This window comes from Lepidochelys kempii, chromosome 1 (assembly GCF_965140285.1).
Source record: "Lepidochelys kempii isolate rLepKem1 chromosome 1, rLepKem1.hap1, whole genome shotgun sequence".
Classification (NCBI taxonomy): domain Eukaryota; kingdom Metazoa; phylum Chordata; order Testudines; family Cheloniidae; genus Lepidochelys; species Lepidochelys kempii.
This window is the reverse complement of record NC_136380.1, coordinates 115,949,911-115,971,607: the sequence shown is the minus strand read 5'-3', so window position 1 is coordinate 115,971,607 and position 21,697 is coordinate 115,949,911. Positions and strand designations below refer to the sequence as shown.

The window sequence follows — 21,697 nt, the reverse complement described above, 5'->3', positions numbered from 1 at the left end:
GCTAGATTTTTTTTTTTTAAACTGGGTGACACACATTTATATCAAGGGACAGAGCCTGATCTCAGCAATGGTAGAAACAGTCACTTGTCCCAAGACTTGCTTAGATGCGGTCTTTGAGCAATACGGCTATCATCATTGATAAATAATCAACACAGAAAAGATGCCCACAAAGAGGAAAAGCATTTTAAACAGAGGGTGCCAGCTCCTAGCATGTAGGCCTTGAAACAACTGGCTTTGTCTGCCTCTTCTCTGTCCAAGCACAACGGCAGGCAGGAGGTGTAACTGACAGATTCCCTTGATCTCTGCCATCATAAAATGACCAACATTAAATTAGCCTCTTTCTTGAGAAAGGTGGAAATGGACAGCAAGGCTAAGACAAAATGTTGGACAAACCACTTTGGAAAGAAAAAAGGATTTGCAGTTTGCATGCTTAAAGTTCAAAGAATGGAAAGGAAGATCAAAATGCTGGGGGGGAAAGAAAAAAAAAAAAATCAAACACACCAAGAAAGCAAGTGCTGGGTATTCTAAGAAAGAGGAGAAAATACACCTGGTGCAAAATTTGGCAATATTTCTAGTAAAAAGTTTTATAAAGGGATGAGGAAAATACTCCTTTTAAACTGAATTTTACTAAAGATTTGCACAAGAGGCCCTGCTGGGAAAGAAAATTAAACAGGTACTTTGATTATCTGTCATTGCCACAGTCAAAGACAGGAAGGTTGATGCTGCTTCCAAACATCAGCTCTTCGATAACATTTTCAGAAGATTAGACTGTAGAAGCCAGCTGCTCCGAGATGACTTATCTTCCATTTTAACTTGATTTTGATGTTACTGAATGAGGATGGAAACTTTACAGACTGACTCCCTGTTTACCTATCAGTGTTTTCAACTAATTTTTCATTTCATCTTTAGACTGTTGGGATGTGTTCTTCCTGGAAAAGTGAGTGCTTGTATCTATCTATTTAGAAAGAAGCCATCTGAGAATCCCCTTCTAAAATTTCATCGCACCTTGCTTGTTTATAATTTTTTTAAAAAATGATGCTTAAATAACCTCGCAAATAGGTGAGAAACCACACTTCTGTTATCCCAGCCCCATCTCACCATGTATGTCTTCCTGAGGAATCAGTTCTGAAGAGAAGTTTTTCCTTCTGGATAGTTGCCTTTATTCATATTAAAAGCATTAAGACAACGTATCAAGCTTGTCTTCAGACTTGTAAACACAGAAGCCCTTTTAGTCTTTTCAGAAGACTAAGAACTATAAAGATAATGAGCCTAAAAAATGAAATGAAAGTTTGGAAAAACATTCAAATAAAGGAAAACATTTGAAATTAGAATTTAGGAGTAACACTAAAGCTAGAATCTGAATTTGTGGATTAAAGGAGTGGTTGATTAGTAAAATCAGATTAGTGAGTGAGTAGGCAAAAAATTTTCTTGACGTCATTCTTGAGGCAAAATTCTATACGCTGTTACAGAATGGAAGTGGACATTGGTTCTTGTGATTGCTATGCAGAAACTGGGTGCACATCAACTGTCAACTTTTTTTTCCAAAAGAAACACATTCCTTATAAAATCTAAGGAGAAACCTCCCAGCATAGCATACACATCAATATCACCATCTTGGCTCCTTATTCAAGGAGAAGTTTCCAAAGTTAGCACAAGCTGCTGTGTTCTCTATTTTTAGCTCTTAAACAGTAGCTATCACACATTTACCACAGCACTGGGTGATTTGACAGCTGTATTATCTGAGTAGGATTAAGCCAGAAGATGGTTGGTTGGTTGTTTTGAAGGAAGGGGTTGTGTGGAAAAATTAAGTCTCAAACTCAAAAGGAAAAGTCTTCTGATGATTTACCTCTTATCTTACTAAGTCTGGTAGGCTGAATTTCTCCTTTTTGGCTTCAGTAAAGTTATTCCAATGGGTAATATTCCCTATTTTCATATTACACTAATTACTATATGTTAAGATTTTTAAACAATTTAGAAAAAATGCAATTGCAATTTTTCGTACATTTGCTTGTTTCCTTTTCCCTTTTCATAAAAACTGGTCTACAATGACCTGGGACAAAATTTTATATAAATATACTTAAGCTTTTATATTATAATATTGTTCTGTCATGGAAACATTTGTCTAACATTTTAATGAACGTTTAAATTATATAAATAGGAAAAAGGTCTTTAAGAGCTGTTACAAAAAATACTCTGTGCGGGAAGCAAAATCTATTTCTAGCCCTGATGCCCTTACTGAAAGAAAACAGATTAAGAAAGCATTTCTTAATGAGGGGACGGATGCAGCCTTCTTTATACACTAAAGACCACATGTCAACTATACATGACAAGACTAACCCATTTATTTTGGGATTCTAGTTCAGCGGTAGAATTGGAATCCCATTGGTTAACATTAGGATAAACACACGCCTTTATTTTCTTTGTGATATTAAAAAGCTTTCAATATGCTTTTGGGAAAACAAGTTTGTGATCCCTTTAAAAATCTGGAATCTGACCTGTAAATAACCCATGGCCAGAAGCCATGGCTAAGAGCTAGCCTGAGTCTGGAGGAATTTTTGGAAGACAATTCTGTTAAAATGGAAGGGTCCAACACGTGAGCAATGTGGCAATGAAAAAAAAGCCCAAAACCCATGGTCCAGAATATGAAGAAAGAATTAACTATAAAAGTTCTTCTCACCCTGGAAAAACTAAAGGGATACTACAGGTCAAGTCTGGGCAAGGATATCAGTTGTTTTCATACATGCACACTGTGTTGATACCTTATAGTAACGTTATTCTATATGGTGTACATAGAGATTTAAGCAACAACTTCAAGGTAACTGGTTGTCTCCATGCTAACTGCTTTAAGGGAAATGGAAATGGTTTATTGTGTGTGTTTGATTTTATCCATATTCATGTACTTTCATGGCAAAGCAGTAAATAAATCCCAACACTTTCTTCAGATGTCTGGACAATTGTGAAAGTCACATTTGCTTGCATGGACTGAAGTGTTTGAGATGCCTACGTGGAATAATTTGGTAAATCTTGGAGAAAATGGTTGTTCACTTACGTAAAGTATGTGGGAACAGAGAAGAATGATTTATTCTAAAAATTGTAAATATGTATAACTTGGAAAAACTTTCCGCCCCAAAAGTCCTGAATCAGCTTTTTTTTTAAATAATGGATTGCAATTAAATATGTGATATGAACAGAGTGTGGTATGGTCTTTCCTGTACTTCATCCATACAGCTTAAATGAAAGTAGTACAGGGGAAATTATCTGGCCTCATGGCATGGAAAGGTGTTAAATATAACGTGACACACTGTCCTTGGGTTACTGATCTTGGTTTGCTTCTTTATGATTTGAAGAGCTTGATTTTTTTTCCTGCCTATTTTGTTCCTCCGATATATTGGGAATTAGAAGTCTGGTCTTCCTTGCAATGCTTCTCAGACATCTCAAATATTTGCAGACTATCACACCATAAAGTAGTGAGGCTGTTGAATCCAAGACATCTTTCTCCAATCTATTCATTGGGCACTGGACTTAATATCAAAAGAGAATCAAATCCAGGTATAAATCCATGATTAAAATTTCCTTTCAGTTTGTCTAACTTTATTTGCTTGTGAAGTTACTACATCATTAGTTCTCCAGAAATGCCATAGAATTTTCCGGACCAAGACAATGCCTAAATGTTTTAAAGTAAAAATAAAAACAGTAGGGGAAGTTAGACAAAAGCCATTCAGGATTTCTTCATGCATGGGATTGTGATCTTCTCTTTTTTTTTAAATTTCACAGGTCACCTTCAAAACTCAACATTTACATAGCACTTAAATTGTAGCTTGGGAACTTAATGTATTACAATCTTATTCTCTGGGCAAGTTAGTGATAGAAAGGTAAGGAAGGTGTCACTTGATTCATAAAAATCAATAGAATCATAATTTCAATGGTTTTACCCTCTGCAGCATAGCAGGGGGAGGAGGAGAGAATCACTGCCTTCTCCTGCCCCTCACCAGCTCCCGGTCCTCCTCTTGGCGGAAATTCTGACAAAACAATGTTGTCAGAAATGCGTCAAGTGGGTATCATTAGAAAGCCCTTTCTCCCACAAACATAACAGTTCCAAACATAAATCTAGAATTTGTTTTTTAGATTATATATATTTTGTTTGAGAGTTTATCCTTTAACACAGTGATTTATTGCTTACATAAAAAAAAGAATGATCTTTGGTAATCCTAGGGAAGTTAGCCTTGACATGGTAGGACTGAAAACATTTATTCATCAAAGTCATCATCTAGGGCAACACTGCTAGACATGCGGTCACACTAATCCTCGCATATCTCCATATAAAGCAGGCTGCTGGCCAAACATTTGAAAGGTGGCGAGCATCTGGTCTTCACACATGAGTATTGGATTATCAGAAGGATTGATTGGTGAGTGCCTGGTAATTCACACACTGCTGTGATCAGTCCAACATCCAAGACCTATCCAGGCCTGAGGGGAGGGTAGTTTGGGATGTACTCAATTATCCTGGAGCCACTGCACAACTTGAAAATTTGCCCTATTAATAGCAGGTAAATACACCCCTCATGGTGGCAATTTCTCTCTATTTGTCTGCTTCTTGGAAAGTATCCACCAACGTAGATCTGCCAGTGTCGTAATGTTTGTCTTCAAATGGTAAACTCCACATATGAATGTCTCCAGTGACCATTTATGACCATCAGAGCTAGGAGGGGCTCTTTGGAGGCTGAATTAAATGCCTTCCAGTAAGATAACTTGATCTTTTCAGCTAATGTAACAGTAACGTCATAGCCTGAAAAAGTGTGGAAACATGGCAGCGCAGTGACTTTTAATGGTTCAAGTGATAGAAGCATCTGAGGGATATACAGTGATTCTGTTCACCAGTAGTAGGCACAAAAACAGAATCTTCTGGAAGTGTTCGGTAGCATCCCACAGAGAGCACTAGAACATCTGTGTCTTGCGCAAAAATTGAGTTTAGTAGCACTTCTCTTTGTGACACTGATGGCATGCAAGAGAATTCTAATGGCAGCCTCCTCATGGGACCTACAAAGAAACTCCACTGAGCAGCATGAGGCAGCAGCTTCATTATGCTATGCAACAACAAAAATATCTGCGCAATTCTTTACATGCTGGAGCATTTTTCCTGCAAGATGTATGGTTGATTCATCCTTTGTGCGAGTATGAGACAGTAGCTTCTTGCACTGCAACATTAGGGATGTTTATGGAATCAATGATTTTGTATTGGACAGGTGTAATGCTATGGAGTCTTCTTTTTGGTAAGACTTTTAATTGATTCTTCTGCATACATGTCAAACACGAAGTGGACTTCAACATAGGTCCAGTATTTTCTCTGTAGTCTCATAATTAAGTGTTCAACCAAATTCTGGCAGGTGTTACAAGTTTCTGGTTTGTTGAGAGCTTGTCCCTCAGCTATACCGACTACGATTTCTATGCTGAAAGGCCTCTGCTGGCATAAGGCACTGGGTCACATTGTCAGTAGATGCTGGCTTGGGAATACCATGCACAGAATGCACCGGATTGCTTTTGGTCTTGCACATATGCCCGGTATCATACTGCCTGGTAGGTGACACAGTTAAGAGTGCCAAGCTTAGGTCAGACTACCAGAAACTGGTGGTATATTCTATCATAAGATTTCACCAAGTCAAAATACTATACTAGTTATTATGAAGCCATAGACAATCCGTTTCAGACACTCTAACCCCTCATGCACCATCCAGACAAACCAGACTTCTGCAATAAATGATTATTAAAACCCCAAAATCACATGTATTAGGTTCTTCCAGTTCCAAAAACCACACATATACCCCTGGTCAAAATATACTTCAGATCTTAGCTAAAAACCATACTGGCAGCCAAACCTTTAGTAACTAAAAACTAAAGGTTTATTAATAGAAAAGAAGAGTTAAGAGGTTAAAATGAATTGTATAATTACAGTTAAGTTCAGAGTTTGTAGATCATAATACCTGTGATGTTAAATCTGCCAGTTTGTAATAAGTCTCTCTAGTTCATCCCAAACATTGGGGTCCTCAGTCCATTGTTCAAAGCTCTTCTTTGTTAGAAATCATAATCCAAAGATGTGGAGCAGGAAAAAAGACAAATGAATGTCTCAGTCTGCAATTTATACTCTCAGTTTAGGTACATGAAAAGTTAATGGCAAAACATGGAGTCCTGGGTCACATGTGCCTTGCTGAGACATGAGGCAAGCATTGCTTATGTGCTGCCTGAAGAGACATCAGGAGTCGTCCCTGGAAGAGGTGATTGTCCTTAATAGACCATCAAGCAGGCTGGCTAGGCTTGATGTAAATCTGTTTTGAGGGCGTTACCCTCAAACACAACAGGTTTGAGATACAAATACATAGCAAAGTTTCATAACTTCATATTCAATAATGACATGCATATAAACAGGCTAATCATACTGAGTAGACTAACTTTTCCGATGATACCTTACCTGATTTATCACAACTGTGCAACAGTGGTGATATATCAATGATGATACATTAGTGAAAACATGGTCACCTCTCTTTTATACAGTGTCACACCTTGTTCCATCACATTCAAACGTATATTGTGGTACCATGAAGAACTTGTACTTCCCCAAAGTCTCATACAGATCAGACCACACAGATTAGGATGCAACCAGGACATGAGCAAACAATGATCTGTCTGCAGTTAGCTCTGTAACAGTCCCGACCACCTTCACACTGACTTTCTTCTTTGTACCTGAGCACAGCTTTAGTCTGTTCTTACCTGGAGTCCACAGATGTATGAAGTCCTCAAAACCCAAAGAATTATCCAAGACTCCATCAAAGTCATGATCCAAAGTAGCCATTCAACTAATAACCTGTAGCTATCTATCACTGAAGACGCCTTCCATCTTGACATTAATGAGCACCAGTCAATTATATGCGAATGGGTTGCTAGTAAGAGTAAGTTCATCTTGTAGCTTTAAAATTGCCCCTTCCTGGCATTTAACAGCACCTAATGAGTTTATATCAGCAGTGGGCAACCTGTGGCCTGCCCACCACTGGTTTAAATGGTGCATGGTTACTTCTGCTATGCTTAAAGTTTTGTTCAAAATTCATCTGAGTTCTGGGGATTGGGGGGGGAGAGAGAGAAGAGCACCACTGATGCGGTGTCATACCCCACCAATCTCCCAAAGGCTTTCACCACTCTGTTTTCGTGTTCTAGGGCTTCATCTAAACCAAGTGCACACAAGGGAACTGGTGACCTTTTAACAACCCAATTTCCTTTTTGAAATTCTTACATACACACACCACTGAATCACTTTTTTTGCCAGTGATGACAAATGAACTTGAAGCTCTCCTTCCATTTACAACCATCTATAACATCAAGTATCACATTCTGAGCATTAACTGATAATACAGTACTGTCAGTCGAAAGCCACAATTTAACTTTGCGAGGACTAAATATTTGACATGTCTGTGTTAAAATACACTAAAAAAAGTTGATTTTGAACATTTTCTTGAATATATTTACATAATTGTTTGAGATTTGCCATGTTTGGGACCATTACGTTCCTGGGAGAAAGGGCTTTCAAATGCTACCAAACTCAACCCATTTCCAATGACACTGTATTATCAGTTTCCACCAACCGGAGGACTTGGAAGGGCAGCGATTCCCCCACTGCCTTGCTACAGAAGGCGACACCATTGAAATTATAATTGTGCATTTTTTTAAAAACAAAAAAAAGACACCTCCCTTGCCGTTCTATCATTAACTTGCCCACTGAATTACAGATGCTTCCACACTATTGAGAAAAACCCACCGTTGAATGTCATTATAGTGACCAAAGGAAGGCTCAAAGAGAAGGAAGTCAGAGAAAGAATTAATGGTGCTTTTGAATAATGATAGGTTTCAGAGTAGCAGCCGTGTTAGTCTGTATTTGCAAAAAGAAAAGGAGTACTTGTGGCACCTTAGAGACTAACCAATTTATTTGAGCATAAGCTTCCGTGAGCTACAGCTCCCTTCATCAGATGCATGCAGTGGAAAATCTGAATGCATCCAATGAAGTGAGCTGTAGCTCACAAAAGCTTATGCTCAAATTGGTTAGTCTCTAAGGTGCCACAAGTATTCCTGTTCTTTTTGGAATAATGATGCATTTCTACAAGTTTGAAAATGTCATTTACTTGGATAAAAATAAATCTTATTTCGAACAGATTCATTTATTGGGTCAATGTTTTATTACATTTTAATTTCTTGAGCACTTGAAGGTTTTTTTTGCCCCCCCCCCCATTTTTTTTTTTAAAGAAATATGTTCTTTTATCACATTTGTGGTGACTTAATGCTACTTCTCTGTATATTTGGGTTTCCACTACAAAAGTGTTTATTAGTATATTTACTCCACTCTGTCATCGAAGACAGATCTACACTACAAACTACATTGCTTAGGGGTGTGAAAAATCCACACCCCTGAGCAACACAGTTATACCAAGCTAACCCCTGGTATAGATAGTGCTATATCAATAGGAGGGCTTCACCCGTTAACACAGCTACTGCCTTTCATGGAAGTGGATTAACTACACCAACAGAAGCAGCTCTCCCATTGGTGTAGTAGTGTCTTCATCAAAGCCTGCAGCTCAGCATTTTAAGTGTGGACCTGCTCTTAGAAGCCCATGCACATGTAGGAGGAAGGGAACAGATACACTCATCTCAATGGCTCAACAAAAGTAGTTTCCAACTGAGATTCTGCCTCATGAATGCTTCTGCTGACAGCCAATAATCATAGAACTGGAAGGGACCTCGAGAGATCATATAGTCCAATCCCCTGAACTCATGGCAGGACTAAATATTATCTAGTATTCTCTTAAGTCAGCACTGAATTTCACTTTTTAAAAACGCAGCCATAAATCACTAAACCACACATATACATGTGTAACTAATATTGTATTTGTCAGGGGTTACAACAGGTGCCTGAGTCAAGTCTCATGGGTTCTTTCTATTCCTGACTGCCATCACCTCACGTGGTTAGGTCACCTTTGCTTTAGTTTTCCATCCACCCTCCATCTATGAAATGGGCATAAAGCCTACTTTGTATGCAGGGCCAGTGCAACCACTAGGTGAACTAGGCACTTGCCTAGGGCGCCAAGTGGTTGGGGGCGGCCAAAAGCACGCTCTGGGGAGGCGGGGGAGCGGAGGTGAGCTGGGGCAGGGGGGCGCGGGGAGGGCCGCCTGCAGCAAGTAACGGGGGGGGGGCGCCACGCACAGTACTGCCACTCCCCGCCCCAGCTCACCTCTGCTCCGCCTCCTCCCCTGAGCACGCCACCCTGCTCTGCTTCTCTCCCTCCCAGGCTTGTGTGCTGAACAGCTGATTGGCGCCACAAGCCTGGGAGGCGGGAGAAGTGGCGGTGTGCTCGGGGAGGAGGCAGGGCAGACGTGAGCTAGGGCGGGGAGTTGCTGCACGCAGCTCCCCGGGGCAAGGGAGGGAGCGGTAGGGAGCTGCCGCACGGCTCCCCAGGCTGAGGTTAGGGAGGGAGGGAGGGGTCGGCGGGGAGCTGCCGCAAGGGGGGTGCCGAGCTGCCGCAAGGCTGGGGTGGGGGGTGGGCAGGCGCATGTTGGAAGTTTCGCCTAGGGCATGAAACATCCTTGCACCAGCCCTGTTTGCATGTTTGTGAGGCATTCGTATTCATAAAGCATTGAGACCCTTAGATGGAAAGTTGGTGCTAGACAAATTCAGACTAGAAAAAAGGAGCATTTTTTGTTTATTTTTAATAGTGAGGGTAATTAACAATGGAACAACTTATCAAGGGTTGTGGTGAATTCTCCATCACTGGAATTTTTTTAATCTAGAAAGGATGTTCTTCTAAAGAGATATGTTCTAATCCAATCAAATTATTAGACTTGAAGCAGAACATAATCCAGGCAAGTCCTATAGCCTGTATTAGGTAGCAGTCAGGCTAGATTATCACAATGGTCCCTTCTGAATGCCTTAAAATCTAGAAAATGTTACCCAAGTGATAAGATTTCATAAACTAAAAACAAAGATTGCAAAAGAAACTGATCCACATCCACACAATTGTTTTTTCTCCTTAAAACCAAAATGTCTTGTTCGGTAATCTTAAAAATGTGTAAAATAGTTGGAAAAGTACTTTACAAAAGTTTGCCCATGTGGTTCTTCACTTATTCTCAGGTTTGGGGTTTGTGTTTTTAATTATATTCTCTATAGACCATGATTTCAAAGAAATCACAACACTGAAAAAGTGAGATGATTTTACCATGATGAGGCAACCTCCCCTGCACAAGGAGAGCCTAGATAAAAAGCACAACCCATCTTTCGCTTTTCTATCTATTCTCTTACCATCTCAATTCTATAGCACAAGATCTCTTTACCAGCATGATAGAACATGCACCATCTTTTAATTAAGCCATTAACACCTTTGAGAAACAACTGTAGAGAGAGAAGACATCCAGGCAGCAGTACTCAGCACTGCCAACTCATAATCACTTCCAACTCGGAGTCAACGCAGCAGCATACCTATCTCCTCAGACCCAAGGAATAGGAGATATTAGATTTCTCCCTAGAGAGCTCTCACTCTTCAGTTACTTCTTTGCCACTGGACCAGCTTCCACATATTTTCATATATGTTCAAGGTAGGACAAACCTGAAATTTCTCTTTTGGAATGTTTCTTCGGGCTGCCTTTGCTAAGATTAGGGCTTCTTCCACTCTGTGGCTGCTTAGAAGATCCTGAATCTGTCTTTCTAAAGGTAATGGCACCAAGATGTACACACCTTTATTGGTAGCTACAAATACCTTTCCTAAGTAGAGAAGACAAAAAAATGGGCAATTGGCATTTTGAACAGTAAAAAACTGATTTCTAGAGACTTCATTAAACGTTAACATTGCTATAGAATACAGAATGATATAAAAATTTAGTTGTCGTTTTTGTTTTCGAGTTCTGAAGCTCATCTTTGCAATTAATATATTTAACAGATTTTATACTATACCTTTAAGTTTGTCCCTAAAAAAACTACAAAAAAAATTAAGTCCACTCAAACTAGCAATTTTCTTCGTTTTCACAGGCATTAATGTGTGTTCTAGTACAGAAAGTTTTCTGTACATCTTAGTATATCATGAAACAGTGGGGGAAAAAGGTGCACAGCCTGCAAACCTGTATTTGCATATTTGTTAGGGAAGAACCAAAACCAGAATCATCATACTCTCAACACAAGTGCCACCTTGTTCTGTGACCAAGCTCTTAAATCAGACCTAGAGCAACATACAGCTTATTGCTGGTATATTACTGAGTTCTGAGAGTGGTCAGAGTGTTTTGCCTTCCATTGGCTCACATGGACAGTAACATTGCCTTTGTTGGTACTGCTTAGATGATTCATCCTTTAGTGAACTGTAGACTTGAAAACAAATTCCAGTGCAACCTGGCACAGTTCTACCATAATATACAACGCTATATTATATTTCATGTAGATATGAAACTAAATCCATAGCTAAAGGAAAGCCAACATGAAATCACTTCTAAAGTTTTTTGGCATTATTTTTATGGATATGACCTATGTTTACCAAACAAAAAACATCGGTATTTTCAATTTTTCCACTATCTGCATTTGACAGCTTTTTACATATATCCTGTTTAACCTGTTTCTGATTATCTTATATGGCAACCAAAGAGAGAGTGTTATAAAGTGTGATTCCACACCTACAAAAGGTGGCAGGAGAAGGAGGAGGAGTCATCTGCAAATGTATTACCACAAACTACTCAACTCACTTACAAAATTTTAAGTTGACAGTGTTCCTTTGAAGGAAAAATTTTTGTCAAATTACAAGTGAGGGCTTCACTGACAGACACCTGCTCCACTTTATGCACAATGGTGTCAGTCAGACGACTCGTGCATAAAGTTTGCAAGTGTTACTTTATTCAGTTCAAAACCAAATCTCAAAGAACCATTTAACTGTAGGTTCTTTAAGATGCGTGGTCCCTATCTGCATTCCACTGGGGGTTACACATGCGTACCATGAGCCGGTAGCTGGAGAATTTGAAAGTAGCGTCCATTGGTCCGCGCAGACGTGCCCTGGCTCACCTCATGCCTCCGACCAAGGGGATAAAAAGCGGGGCAGACCGACTGCCTCTCCAGTTCCTTCTCCACCGTGAATCAGAGGAGAAGAGGATGGGTGGTGGAATACAGATAGGGACTACATATCTCAAAGAGCCTCCAATTACATGTAAGTAAACTCCTCCTCTTCTTCCAGTGATGGTCCCTATTGTATTCCACTGAAGGGGATTACCGAGCAGTACTGAAGTAGGAGGAGGGTGCAAAGATGTAAATGGTAGGGCTGAGCAAAGGACAGCCCTTCTAAAGGAGGCATCAGCAGAGGAGTCCTGGACTAGGGCATAGTGTCTCGTAAAGGTGTGAACGGAGCCCCATGTGGCTGCTTACAGATATCAAGAAGGGATACCTCCTGAAGCGATTCCATAGTTGTTGCTTGTGCTCTCATGGCATGAGCTCTTATCCCATGGTGGGGGGAAGGTTTGAGAGTTGATAGTGTAGAATGCAGTTAGAGATCCATTTGGAGATCCTCTGAGTAGAGATCACTTGTCCCCCAAGTCTGTTATAATGATGAATAGTCTCTAGGACTTCCCAATTGGCCTTTTACCTACAAAGACCACCACCAAGGACTGCTGGTCATCGAAGGTGTGGACTCTGTTCCTCTGAGGAAGAGTGCAGTTTAGGAAAGAACACAACTAAATGGATTGATTGGTTCAAGTGGCTCAAGTGAAATTTCAAAACCACCTTGGGAGGTGAATTTGGATAAACGTAGCGGAACTTTATCTTCAAGGAATACAGCATAAGGAGGATCCGCCATCATCGATCCAAGCTTACCAACCCTTCTGACTGAGGGGAATGGCTACAAGGAATGCAACTTTTGTGGAGAGAAGGGAAATGGAGCAGGAAGTTAGGAGTTTAAAGGGTGGCATTGAGAGTGCTGAGAGAACAAGGTTGAAGTCCCACAGAGATGCAGACTTGTGAATAGGTGGAAAGGTTCTGATTAGGCCTTTCCAAAATCTAGTGGTCAGTGGGTGAGTGAAGACTGAATAATCCTCAGAAGGAGGATGGCAGGCAGTAATCGCTACCAAGTGGACTTGTAAGGAGCTGATGGATAGCCCTGATGCCTTTAGAGAAGGGATACAATCTAAAATGAGAGGGATACCCGAATCTTCTGGAATAATGTTCCTTTGATGTGTCTGAGGAGAAACATCATCTCTACTTAGCCAGATAGCATTGCCTAGTAGAATCCTTCCTAGTGTTAGAAAGTATGTCTCGTATGACTGTGGAACATGAACGTTCTAAGGATGATGCCTATCCAAAAAGCAAGCCCTGAGGTGAAGCAAATATAGATTGGCGTGCTTGATCTTGCCATTCCACAAGGTCAGAAGCTCAGGGAATGTTGGGAGGAGGATCGCTACTCAAGATTACATGCACAGGAGATTTAGGAACCAAAACTGTCTAACATAATACAGGGCAATCAGGATAATTCATGCCCTGTCCTACCAGCTTTTGCACAAAACTCGTGACAGGGGTTGTAGCAGAAGGCATGCATAGATCAGGTGATCTGACCAAGGAAGAAATCTCTCGCCTGGGAAGTGGTGACATAGGGCTCCTCTGCAGCAGTGTCTTGCATTTTCTGTTAGTTATGAAGGTGAATAGATCTCTGATTGGGGTTCCCCATAGATCAAAGATATTGTGCAATACCAAGTCATGGAGTTCCCACTTGTGGTCAATTGAAAAATGTCAGCTGAGGGAGTCGGAGCGTATTTTGTTTTCTGGGAAGGTAGGCTGAGGATAGGGCGATTTGGTTGCCGATGCACCAGTTCCACAAGCTGACCTCTTCTGCACACAGGGAGATGGATCTTGAGCCTCCTTGTTTGTTGATGCAGAAGACAGTAATAACACTGTTTGACAGCATAAGGACATAGTGAGTGTGAATGAACAGAAGAAAGGCCTCGGCATGCCTTCTGGACTGCTCATACCTTCAGAATATGGACTCTTGTGGCGTCAAGGTGCCTTGTGCTGCATGGCTGTCCAAGTGAGCTCCTCAACCAAAAAGGGATCCATCTGTAGTAATGGTCCTGGTTTGGAGAAGAGGGGAGAAAGGAGACATCTGCTCATACCTGTGAAGGATCTGTCCACCACAGTAGGGAAGAAAACTACATTTGTAGGAATTGCTACCATGAAGTTCATAGGATGGAAGTTTGGAGAGTATACTAACTGGAGCCATATTTGAAGGCAACGAAGGTGGAGTCTTGCGAACACAGTGACATAAGTGCATGATGCCATATGACCTAGAAGAGACAGGCACGTTTTGACCAGTACTGGAGGGTTGATTGCTATTGGGGCTACAGTATTATTCTTGGTCTGAAACCTGTCCATTGGCAAGTATGCCCTTGCAATAATCGAATCGAGGGTGGCCCCAATGAAGTCCAGAGACTGGGCGGGGTGAGAATAAATTTTTTGGCATTTACACTGACCTTCAGGGAAGAGAGAAGGTGTAGCATGGGCCTTCTGGCATGACTTGGCAACAAGGAACAAGTCATCAAGGCAGGGGAAGACAATGAGACCGAGGCATCTGGTGTGAACAGTCACTACTACAAATACTTTAGGAAGCAGAGTGGGATGAATATCTAAATGAAAGTAAAAAGAAAAGGAGGACTTGTGGCACCTTAGAGACTAACAAATTTATTTGAGCATAAGCTTTCATGAGCTGCAGCTCACTTCATTCATATCAAGAGCTGTAAACCATGTCCTTTTTTATTAATGACATAGCAGGGGCCAGCATAACCATATGAAACTTGAGTTTACAAATGAAGCAGTTAGGGTGGTAGTGGTGGTGGAGAATTATTCGCCATATTTCCTTATACACCAAAAGAAGGGCATAAGTCAAATAAAAGCTGCCCCCTTGGTATTCAGGGGACACATGTTCTATTGCTCCTCACAGTAATAGGGAGTCTGCCTCTTGCTTGAGAATAGTCTTGAGAGTAGTCCCCAAAAGTTAAATGGGAAGATGACTCTGGAGGAGGTAGGGATGCAAACTCATTCACATAGCCAGAATGGATGACATTCAGCACGCACTGATCTATTGTTACTGCACTCCACACGTTGACAAAGTTTACTAGACGACCTCCAAATCGTGTATGAAGGTTGGGTAATGTTGGGCTTAGTGGCTCGAAGCTATTGAGGTCCCATCAAAAATAGTGCTTCTTTGGGGGGTTGAGATTGGGATGCCATACCTATTGCAGAAGGTGCAGGTCCTTTAAACCAGCTGCCGTTGAGTGGCAGTTCATAAGTAAGGCTAAGATTATGTCATGGAGGTTACGGAATCTGTGACTTCTGTGACCTCCATGACATTTTCCATTTCAGCCCTGGGGCCCCGGCAACTCCCAGCCACTGGCCCCACAGCTGGGGGACCCTGGAACTACCAGCTATTACTAACACCGGGAGGGGACTCTGGAGATCCCAGCCACAGTGGGTGCTGGACTCCCCTTCTCCCACAGCAGGGCTGGGACTCAGCCCCATTTTATCACTGTTATTTTTAGTAAAATTAAGGACAGATCACGGACTTTAGTGAATTTTTGTTTATTGCCTGCGACCCATCCATGACTTTTACTAAAAAAAACAGTGACAAAATCTTAACCTTATTCATGGGGCAGAGGTAGCCCTATAGTCCTTCCAGGTAGGCATAGAAGGATGTCAGTCTTCTGACTGAATAACTGATTCATTGAAAAAAGAAAAGGAGTACTTGTGGCACCTTAGAGACTAACAAATTTATTGGAGCATAAGCTTTCGTGAGCTACAGCTAACTTCATAGGATACATTCAGTGGAAAATACATTTGGGAGATTTATATACACAGAGAACATGAAACAATGGGTGTTACCATACATACTGTAACGAGAGTGATCAGGTAAGGTGAGCTATTATCAGCAAGGGTGGGGGGGAGGGGAGAGAACTTTTTGTTGTGATAATCTAGGTAAGCCATTTCCAGCAGTTGACAAGAACGTCTGAGGAACAGTGGGGGGGGGGGGGGGGGAGATGATGATGATGTGATCCTCCACACTATTCTGAATCTTTCCAGGTAACCCTGACACACACAACCATGTCTCTCTATACCTAACAATGCCAGTAGCCATGGCTCTACAGGATGTGTCAGCAGCTTCAACTGCAAATTTGAGGTCGTCTTTGCTATTAATTTGCTTCATCTATCACCACCTGGAAACAAGCTCTGTCCTGTTATGGAAGACTGTCAGTGAACTCTGCAAACTTGGAGTAGTTCAGGAAGCTGTATTTGGCTATTAGTGCCTGGTAGCTGGCTATCCTGAACTGAAGGCTAGATGATAAGAACATCTTTTTCCCAACAGGTCTAGACACTGAACCTCTTTGTCCACAGCAGCAGACCGGGGGTTGCTGTCTAGCCCTTTTGGAAGCTGCTTTGACCACCAAAGAGTTGGGAGATGGGTGAAAAACAAAGATTAGCCCCTTACCAACCTGAGTAAAGGACGTCAAGGAGTTTGCTCTAGGATTCCTGAACCTCTTCAAGAGGAATCTGTAGTTCACCAGCAACTCTACGAAGATGATCCTGGAACTGCCTGAATTCACTTGGGTAAGTAGGAGTGGAGTGGGGAGGGAGACAAAAGGGGTTACCAGTTTGTCTGGAGATGAAGACGGAAGTCTTGCTGGATCCAGCACATAATGCTCTTCCTTCTCTGAGGGGAGGCAAAGAGTAACTTCCTAGCAGATCTGACCAACTCTGCAGGGGTGTATTGGTCTCAGGGGCCCCAATATGGCCAGTAGGAAGAGTTGAAAGGGGTATGTGGAGGCATCCTGGCAAGGGGCGACAGCAGCTCAGAGCTAAATGTGGAGATTAATCCTCAGGTAGTGTAATTCTTTTGGGCAGCAGAGGATACGTAGGGTAAGGAAACAAAGGCTCCTCGGTTGCTTTGGAGTTTCCTGATGAGGAGAAAATTTATTCCGGTTCCAGAGGTGGTACCATCAGTGCCACTGGAGAGAAGCTGCACCTCAAGGAAAGAGCAGGAAATGAACTTCAAGTTGTTGACTCCCCAGGTGATGTTATAACATCTCTGGAAAGACCCAATGGAGGGGATTCTGGATCCACCAGTGTGAAGATGTCCTGTTCAGCAGCATGGGACCCAGTCCTCCCCAGTGCAAGCAGGGTCATCTTTGCCCAGACCATTGGAGCCAGAGAGGATGCTGTCGAAGACCGCTATGGACAGGCAGTGAACATCTTTGTCAGTGCTAATGGATCCAGAGGTTTTGGAGGTGTGAAGCATAACGGTACCAACAGATCACATTCTGTTATCAACAGAGCCCAATGTTTAAGAGCTTTCTTGTCAAGCCTCTGGGGCTTAGTACATTCTAAGTCCTCTTGGGTTGAGATGCTAGGCTTGCTCAGAGCTGAATGCGACTTCTTCAAAGTGGATTTCAAGAAAGGCAGTCTCATGCGTTTGAGAGTGCTTCCTAGGTTCCCGAGAAGAGCTATGAGATCTATGAGGGTAGATTCTCTGGCACCAGCATTGGCCTTAGCAGCAGGAGGCTTAATCCTTGCTAAGTAAGGCCACTGTAGGGCGGGGAGGGGAGGGGAAGAAAGTTCCCTGGCCTGCTCTGATTGAGGCCTCATGGCCTTTTCCATGAGGTGTTTTTGAAGGTGGAGTTCCTGCTCTTCTCAGTGTGGTTGGGGAACTTGAGGCAGATATTGCACCTCACTGTGATGTGAGCTTTTCTGAGGCAGTACAGGCAGTGTTGGTGGTTGTCGCTGATCCAGAAGGATTTCTGGCAGGAAGCACAGAGTTTGAAGCACGGAGTCCTGTGCATAGTCCAGTACCCACACAAGGTGGGGGGTGGGGTGGGGGGGAAGAAGTGTTCCCCCAAAGATGAATCTAGCATTAAAAACTATGAAGACACTAGAGGGGTAGCTGTGTTAGTCTGTATCCACAAAAATGAGGAGTCCGGTGGCACCTTAAAGAGTAACAGATTTATTTGGGCATAAGCTTTTGTGGTTTTACCCATAAAAGCTTATGCCCAAATAAATCTGTTAGTCTTTAAGGTGCCACCGGACTCCTCATTTCTATGAAAACACAAACTATTAACAGTACAAGATACTAAAAACTATTTGCAAAGCAAAATCTTATCATAAGAGACAAAGCTGAAGCTACAGACAGAGGTTCTGACCCGGATCATGTGGTAGTGAGAAGGAACTGGAGAGGAAGTCGGTCTGCCCCGACTTTATCCCCTCAGTTGGGGGCACAAGGTGAGTCAAGGTGCATGCGCAGACCAACAAAAACCACTTTCACATTTTCCAGCTCTGGGCACAGGATGCACATGCATAACCACAGTGGAATACAATAAGGACCATCACTCAAAGAAGAACAAGAAGTTTCATTTGCAATGTTTTATAGGAATATAGGACATAATATTCTTTAGCGAAAATGCTATTAACAGCAGGATAAAGTGTTACATTTAAGGATGTTCTATTATTGTGTGTTTCAGGAGAAGTAGCTTGTTCTTCAAAGGAGCCTTTTTTTTTTTTACTTTATATTATGTCAGCATAAAGTTTGATTTTTAATGTTCCAAGAAATTCATGCAAAGAGATAGGTGTACTAGCTAATACCTTCAAAGTCTTGTAGGATGTGGCCTTCCTTAAAAGATAGGGTCTGTTTTAGTAGTTGATCCAGCATGCTATGCACTGTAATAAACTCATCATCAAGAGCAACTACATAAGGAAAACACAGGGCTGCTCCAATCACATTCTCTGACCAGTGCACAGGAGCACGCTGGGAAATGCCATCCACAGTTGCAAACATACCTGCAAAGAAAGGGAAGAAAGTCTGAAGCTTAAGCCAAAGCCTGGAGTTTTCCAAGAGTCAAGCACTGGAACCTTTCTTGCCGTGAACCCAGGATTATGAATAATTTACAAGTGTAAACAATGAAGGACTTTTTTACAATGGAAGGGCATTTCTGTTATACTTTTTACAAAACACTGAATCTTCAAGGATCCTGTTGCAATTAGACATTTGTTGATTAGTTATGTTCAAAGCAGGATACAAAAAAATTCTTGCATACAGGAAAGTGATACAAGCTTCATTTCAATGCTTATTCCTCCTAGATGTAAATAATTCAAGTCCAAAAAACTTACAGTGAACTATTTCTTTTAAAAACAAACCATGTGTATGCATTTTGGATGCCCTTTAACCCAAACCAGCATTCCATGAGCCTGTCCCTTCTAACATTGTTATCTTAGTTAAAAATATATATATATATATATATTCCTACAGGTTGCCTGAGCATTCTTCCTCTTGCAATTTGGCCTGTCTACTCCCTTTAACATCTCAAATGCCAGCAGAACATTCCAGTCCCCAAGTTAATTCAATTCACCCATATTTCCTGAGTCAATTGCTATAGCAGAGTGAGGGCCCCAACTCTTTCAGAAGAGAGGGTTTTTTCCCCTTACAAGGCATGCATCTACAAAAATTGAAAAATAGTCCAGAAAGAAAGGCAGAGGTTCTTGCAAAGCAAATTACCACACAAGGCAAACAGAAAAAATACACTGAAAATTTTATAAAAACACATTAAAAATGAAGATACAGTCTCCAAAGTCTTAGTAAATTTTTAGTAAGGCTCTTTCCACTTAATTTATGGTTATTTTCTCTGCTATACGCTACGTATTTTGGATTTTTTCAAGTAGCCATTCAATAAGTTTGACTCATCTCTCTCTTTTGGATCATTTACCACTAATCAAACTATAGACTTTAAGAATCTATATCTTCCTCCCCACTTCCTCTCAGATTTATGCAGCATCTCTGTTCGGAGAGAAAATCCAATTAGCACTTCCAAAAATTGTGCAGTAAATTCCTTATGTCAAATCCAAGCCACACTTTTATACAGAATACTCAATATCTAGAGATAATAATAATCACTTAAATTAGGCCTCATAATATACAAAGTTTAGAATGTTTTGGTTTTAGTGATAATTTACAGGTACTCTAGACATTTAAGTCCTCTGGAATAGGTAGAGCCTGGGCAGCAACAATATAGTACTTTCTCAAGCCAATTTCTGCCTGTTTACCTCACCCCTGAATCTGAAAGGCCTAAGTAGCTCGATTACATGTTTGTCTCCATCCTCATCTGAAATTGCCACCACCACTGCCAATTACTGCCAACATTGGTAGTTTTTGTGATGTGGACATGTGGCTACTGGGAATTAGAATGAAATCAACTTATTTCACATAAGAAACTGAGTAACTATGTGATGGTAACAAGTGTTAGCCACTACTGAACTACAGTAGCTTCAAAAGTGGAAATGTAGAGGTTTTTCCATTTATCAATCTTCAGTCATCCAGACACCAGCATTTTTCTTTTGAAGCATGCTACTGAGCACGCACATAAACAAGTCAGGCAAACTAAGCCTCACTTTTCTTCTCTTCTGCTTTTGACTTTGTTTGTCAAAATGGGATATGTCCAATTAGGTAAAGTGATAGACCTTTTGCCTACCACAAAAGCTGATGGTATTAGGAGCTTTCCAAGTGGGTGAGAATAGGGAAGAAAACAACTGTATTGGTAACTGATGACTACACAGTCTGAACAACTGTGAGGAAATGCACCACATAACCTTCCTATTCTAGTCTAGTAAGCATGAGTGGAAATGATAGCCAGTATGAAAAAAAACAACCCTCATCAACATCTGCTCTAGTCCTGTCTACAATAAGGCTCAAGTATTAGTTGGAACCATGTTTGAAATGATTATTGTTAGAAGAGTGATAACACTTAAATGCCAAGATATACAGAACCTATGTTACAAAGCAGCTGTAAAACTGTACCAGGAAAAGTGCTGGAGGCACTGCTTACAGTGAAGGAGGAGATATTAAAAATAAAAATTTAGAAAGTTACAGTGAAACAGAATAAAAGGGAAGATGTACAAATTCAATAACAGGCAATTTAAGTAATGAGACACAAGCAGTTAGACACTGTCTAGACTAGGGAAAAGGCATGAAAAATGAAACCCAGGCCAAACTTATGTTAAAAACAGAAGAATGGCCATACTGGATCAGACCAATGGTCCATCTAGCCCAGTACCCCGTCTTCCGACGGTGGCCAATGCCAGGTGCTTCAGAGGAAATTAACAGAACAGGGCAATTAAGTGATTCATCCCTTAACATCCCTTTCCAGCTTCTGGAAGTTAGAGGTTTAGGGGCACCCAGTGCATGGGGTTGCATCCCTGACCATCTTGGCTTTCCCAGACCTGAAGAAGAGCTCTGTGTGGCTTGAAAGCTTGTCTGTCAAACAGAAGCTGGTCCAATAAAAGAGATTAAAAGAGACAAGGCTGGTGAGGTAAATATCTTGAGTAATTTTGTATCACCTGCAAACTTTGCCATCTCACTGTTTACCCCTTTTTCTAGGTCATTTATGACTTTGTTGAACAGCAGTGGTCCCAGTACAGTTCCTTTCAGGAGCCCACTATTTACCTCTCCCCTTTCTGAAAACTATCCTTTGTTTTCTATCATAACCAGTTACTGAACCATGAGAGGACCTTCCCTCTTATCTCATGCTTTGCTTAAGAGCCTCTACTGAAGGACCATGCCACCAAAGGCTTTCTGAAAGTCCAAGTACATTATATCCACTGGACCACCCTTGTCAACATTTG

At 41.3% G+C, this 21,697-nt stretch overlaps 1 protein-coding gene across 1 annotated transcript in view; it reads right to left on the bottom strand.

Moving 5' to 3' along the window:
* The window catches only part of TGFBRAP1 (transforming growth factor beta receptor associated protein 1), a 64,044-nt gene that overhangs the window by 31,336 nt on the left and 11,011 nt on the right, over positions 1-21,697 (bottom strand). Inside the window, 2 exon segments of the mRNA XM_078853788.1 lie at positions 10,635-10,789; positions 18,668-18,862. Coding sequence (XP_078709914.1) covers positions 10,635-10,789; positions 18,668-18,862 — 350 coding nt within the window.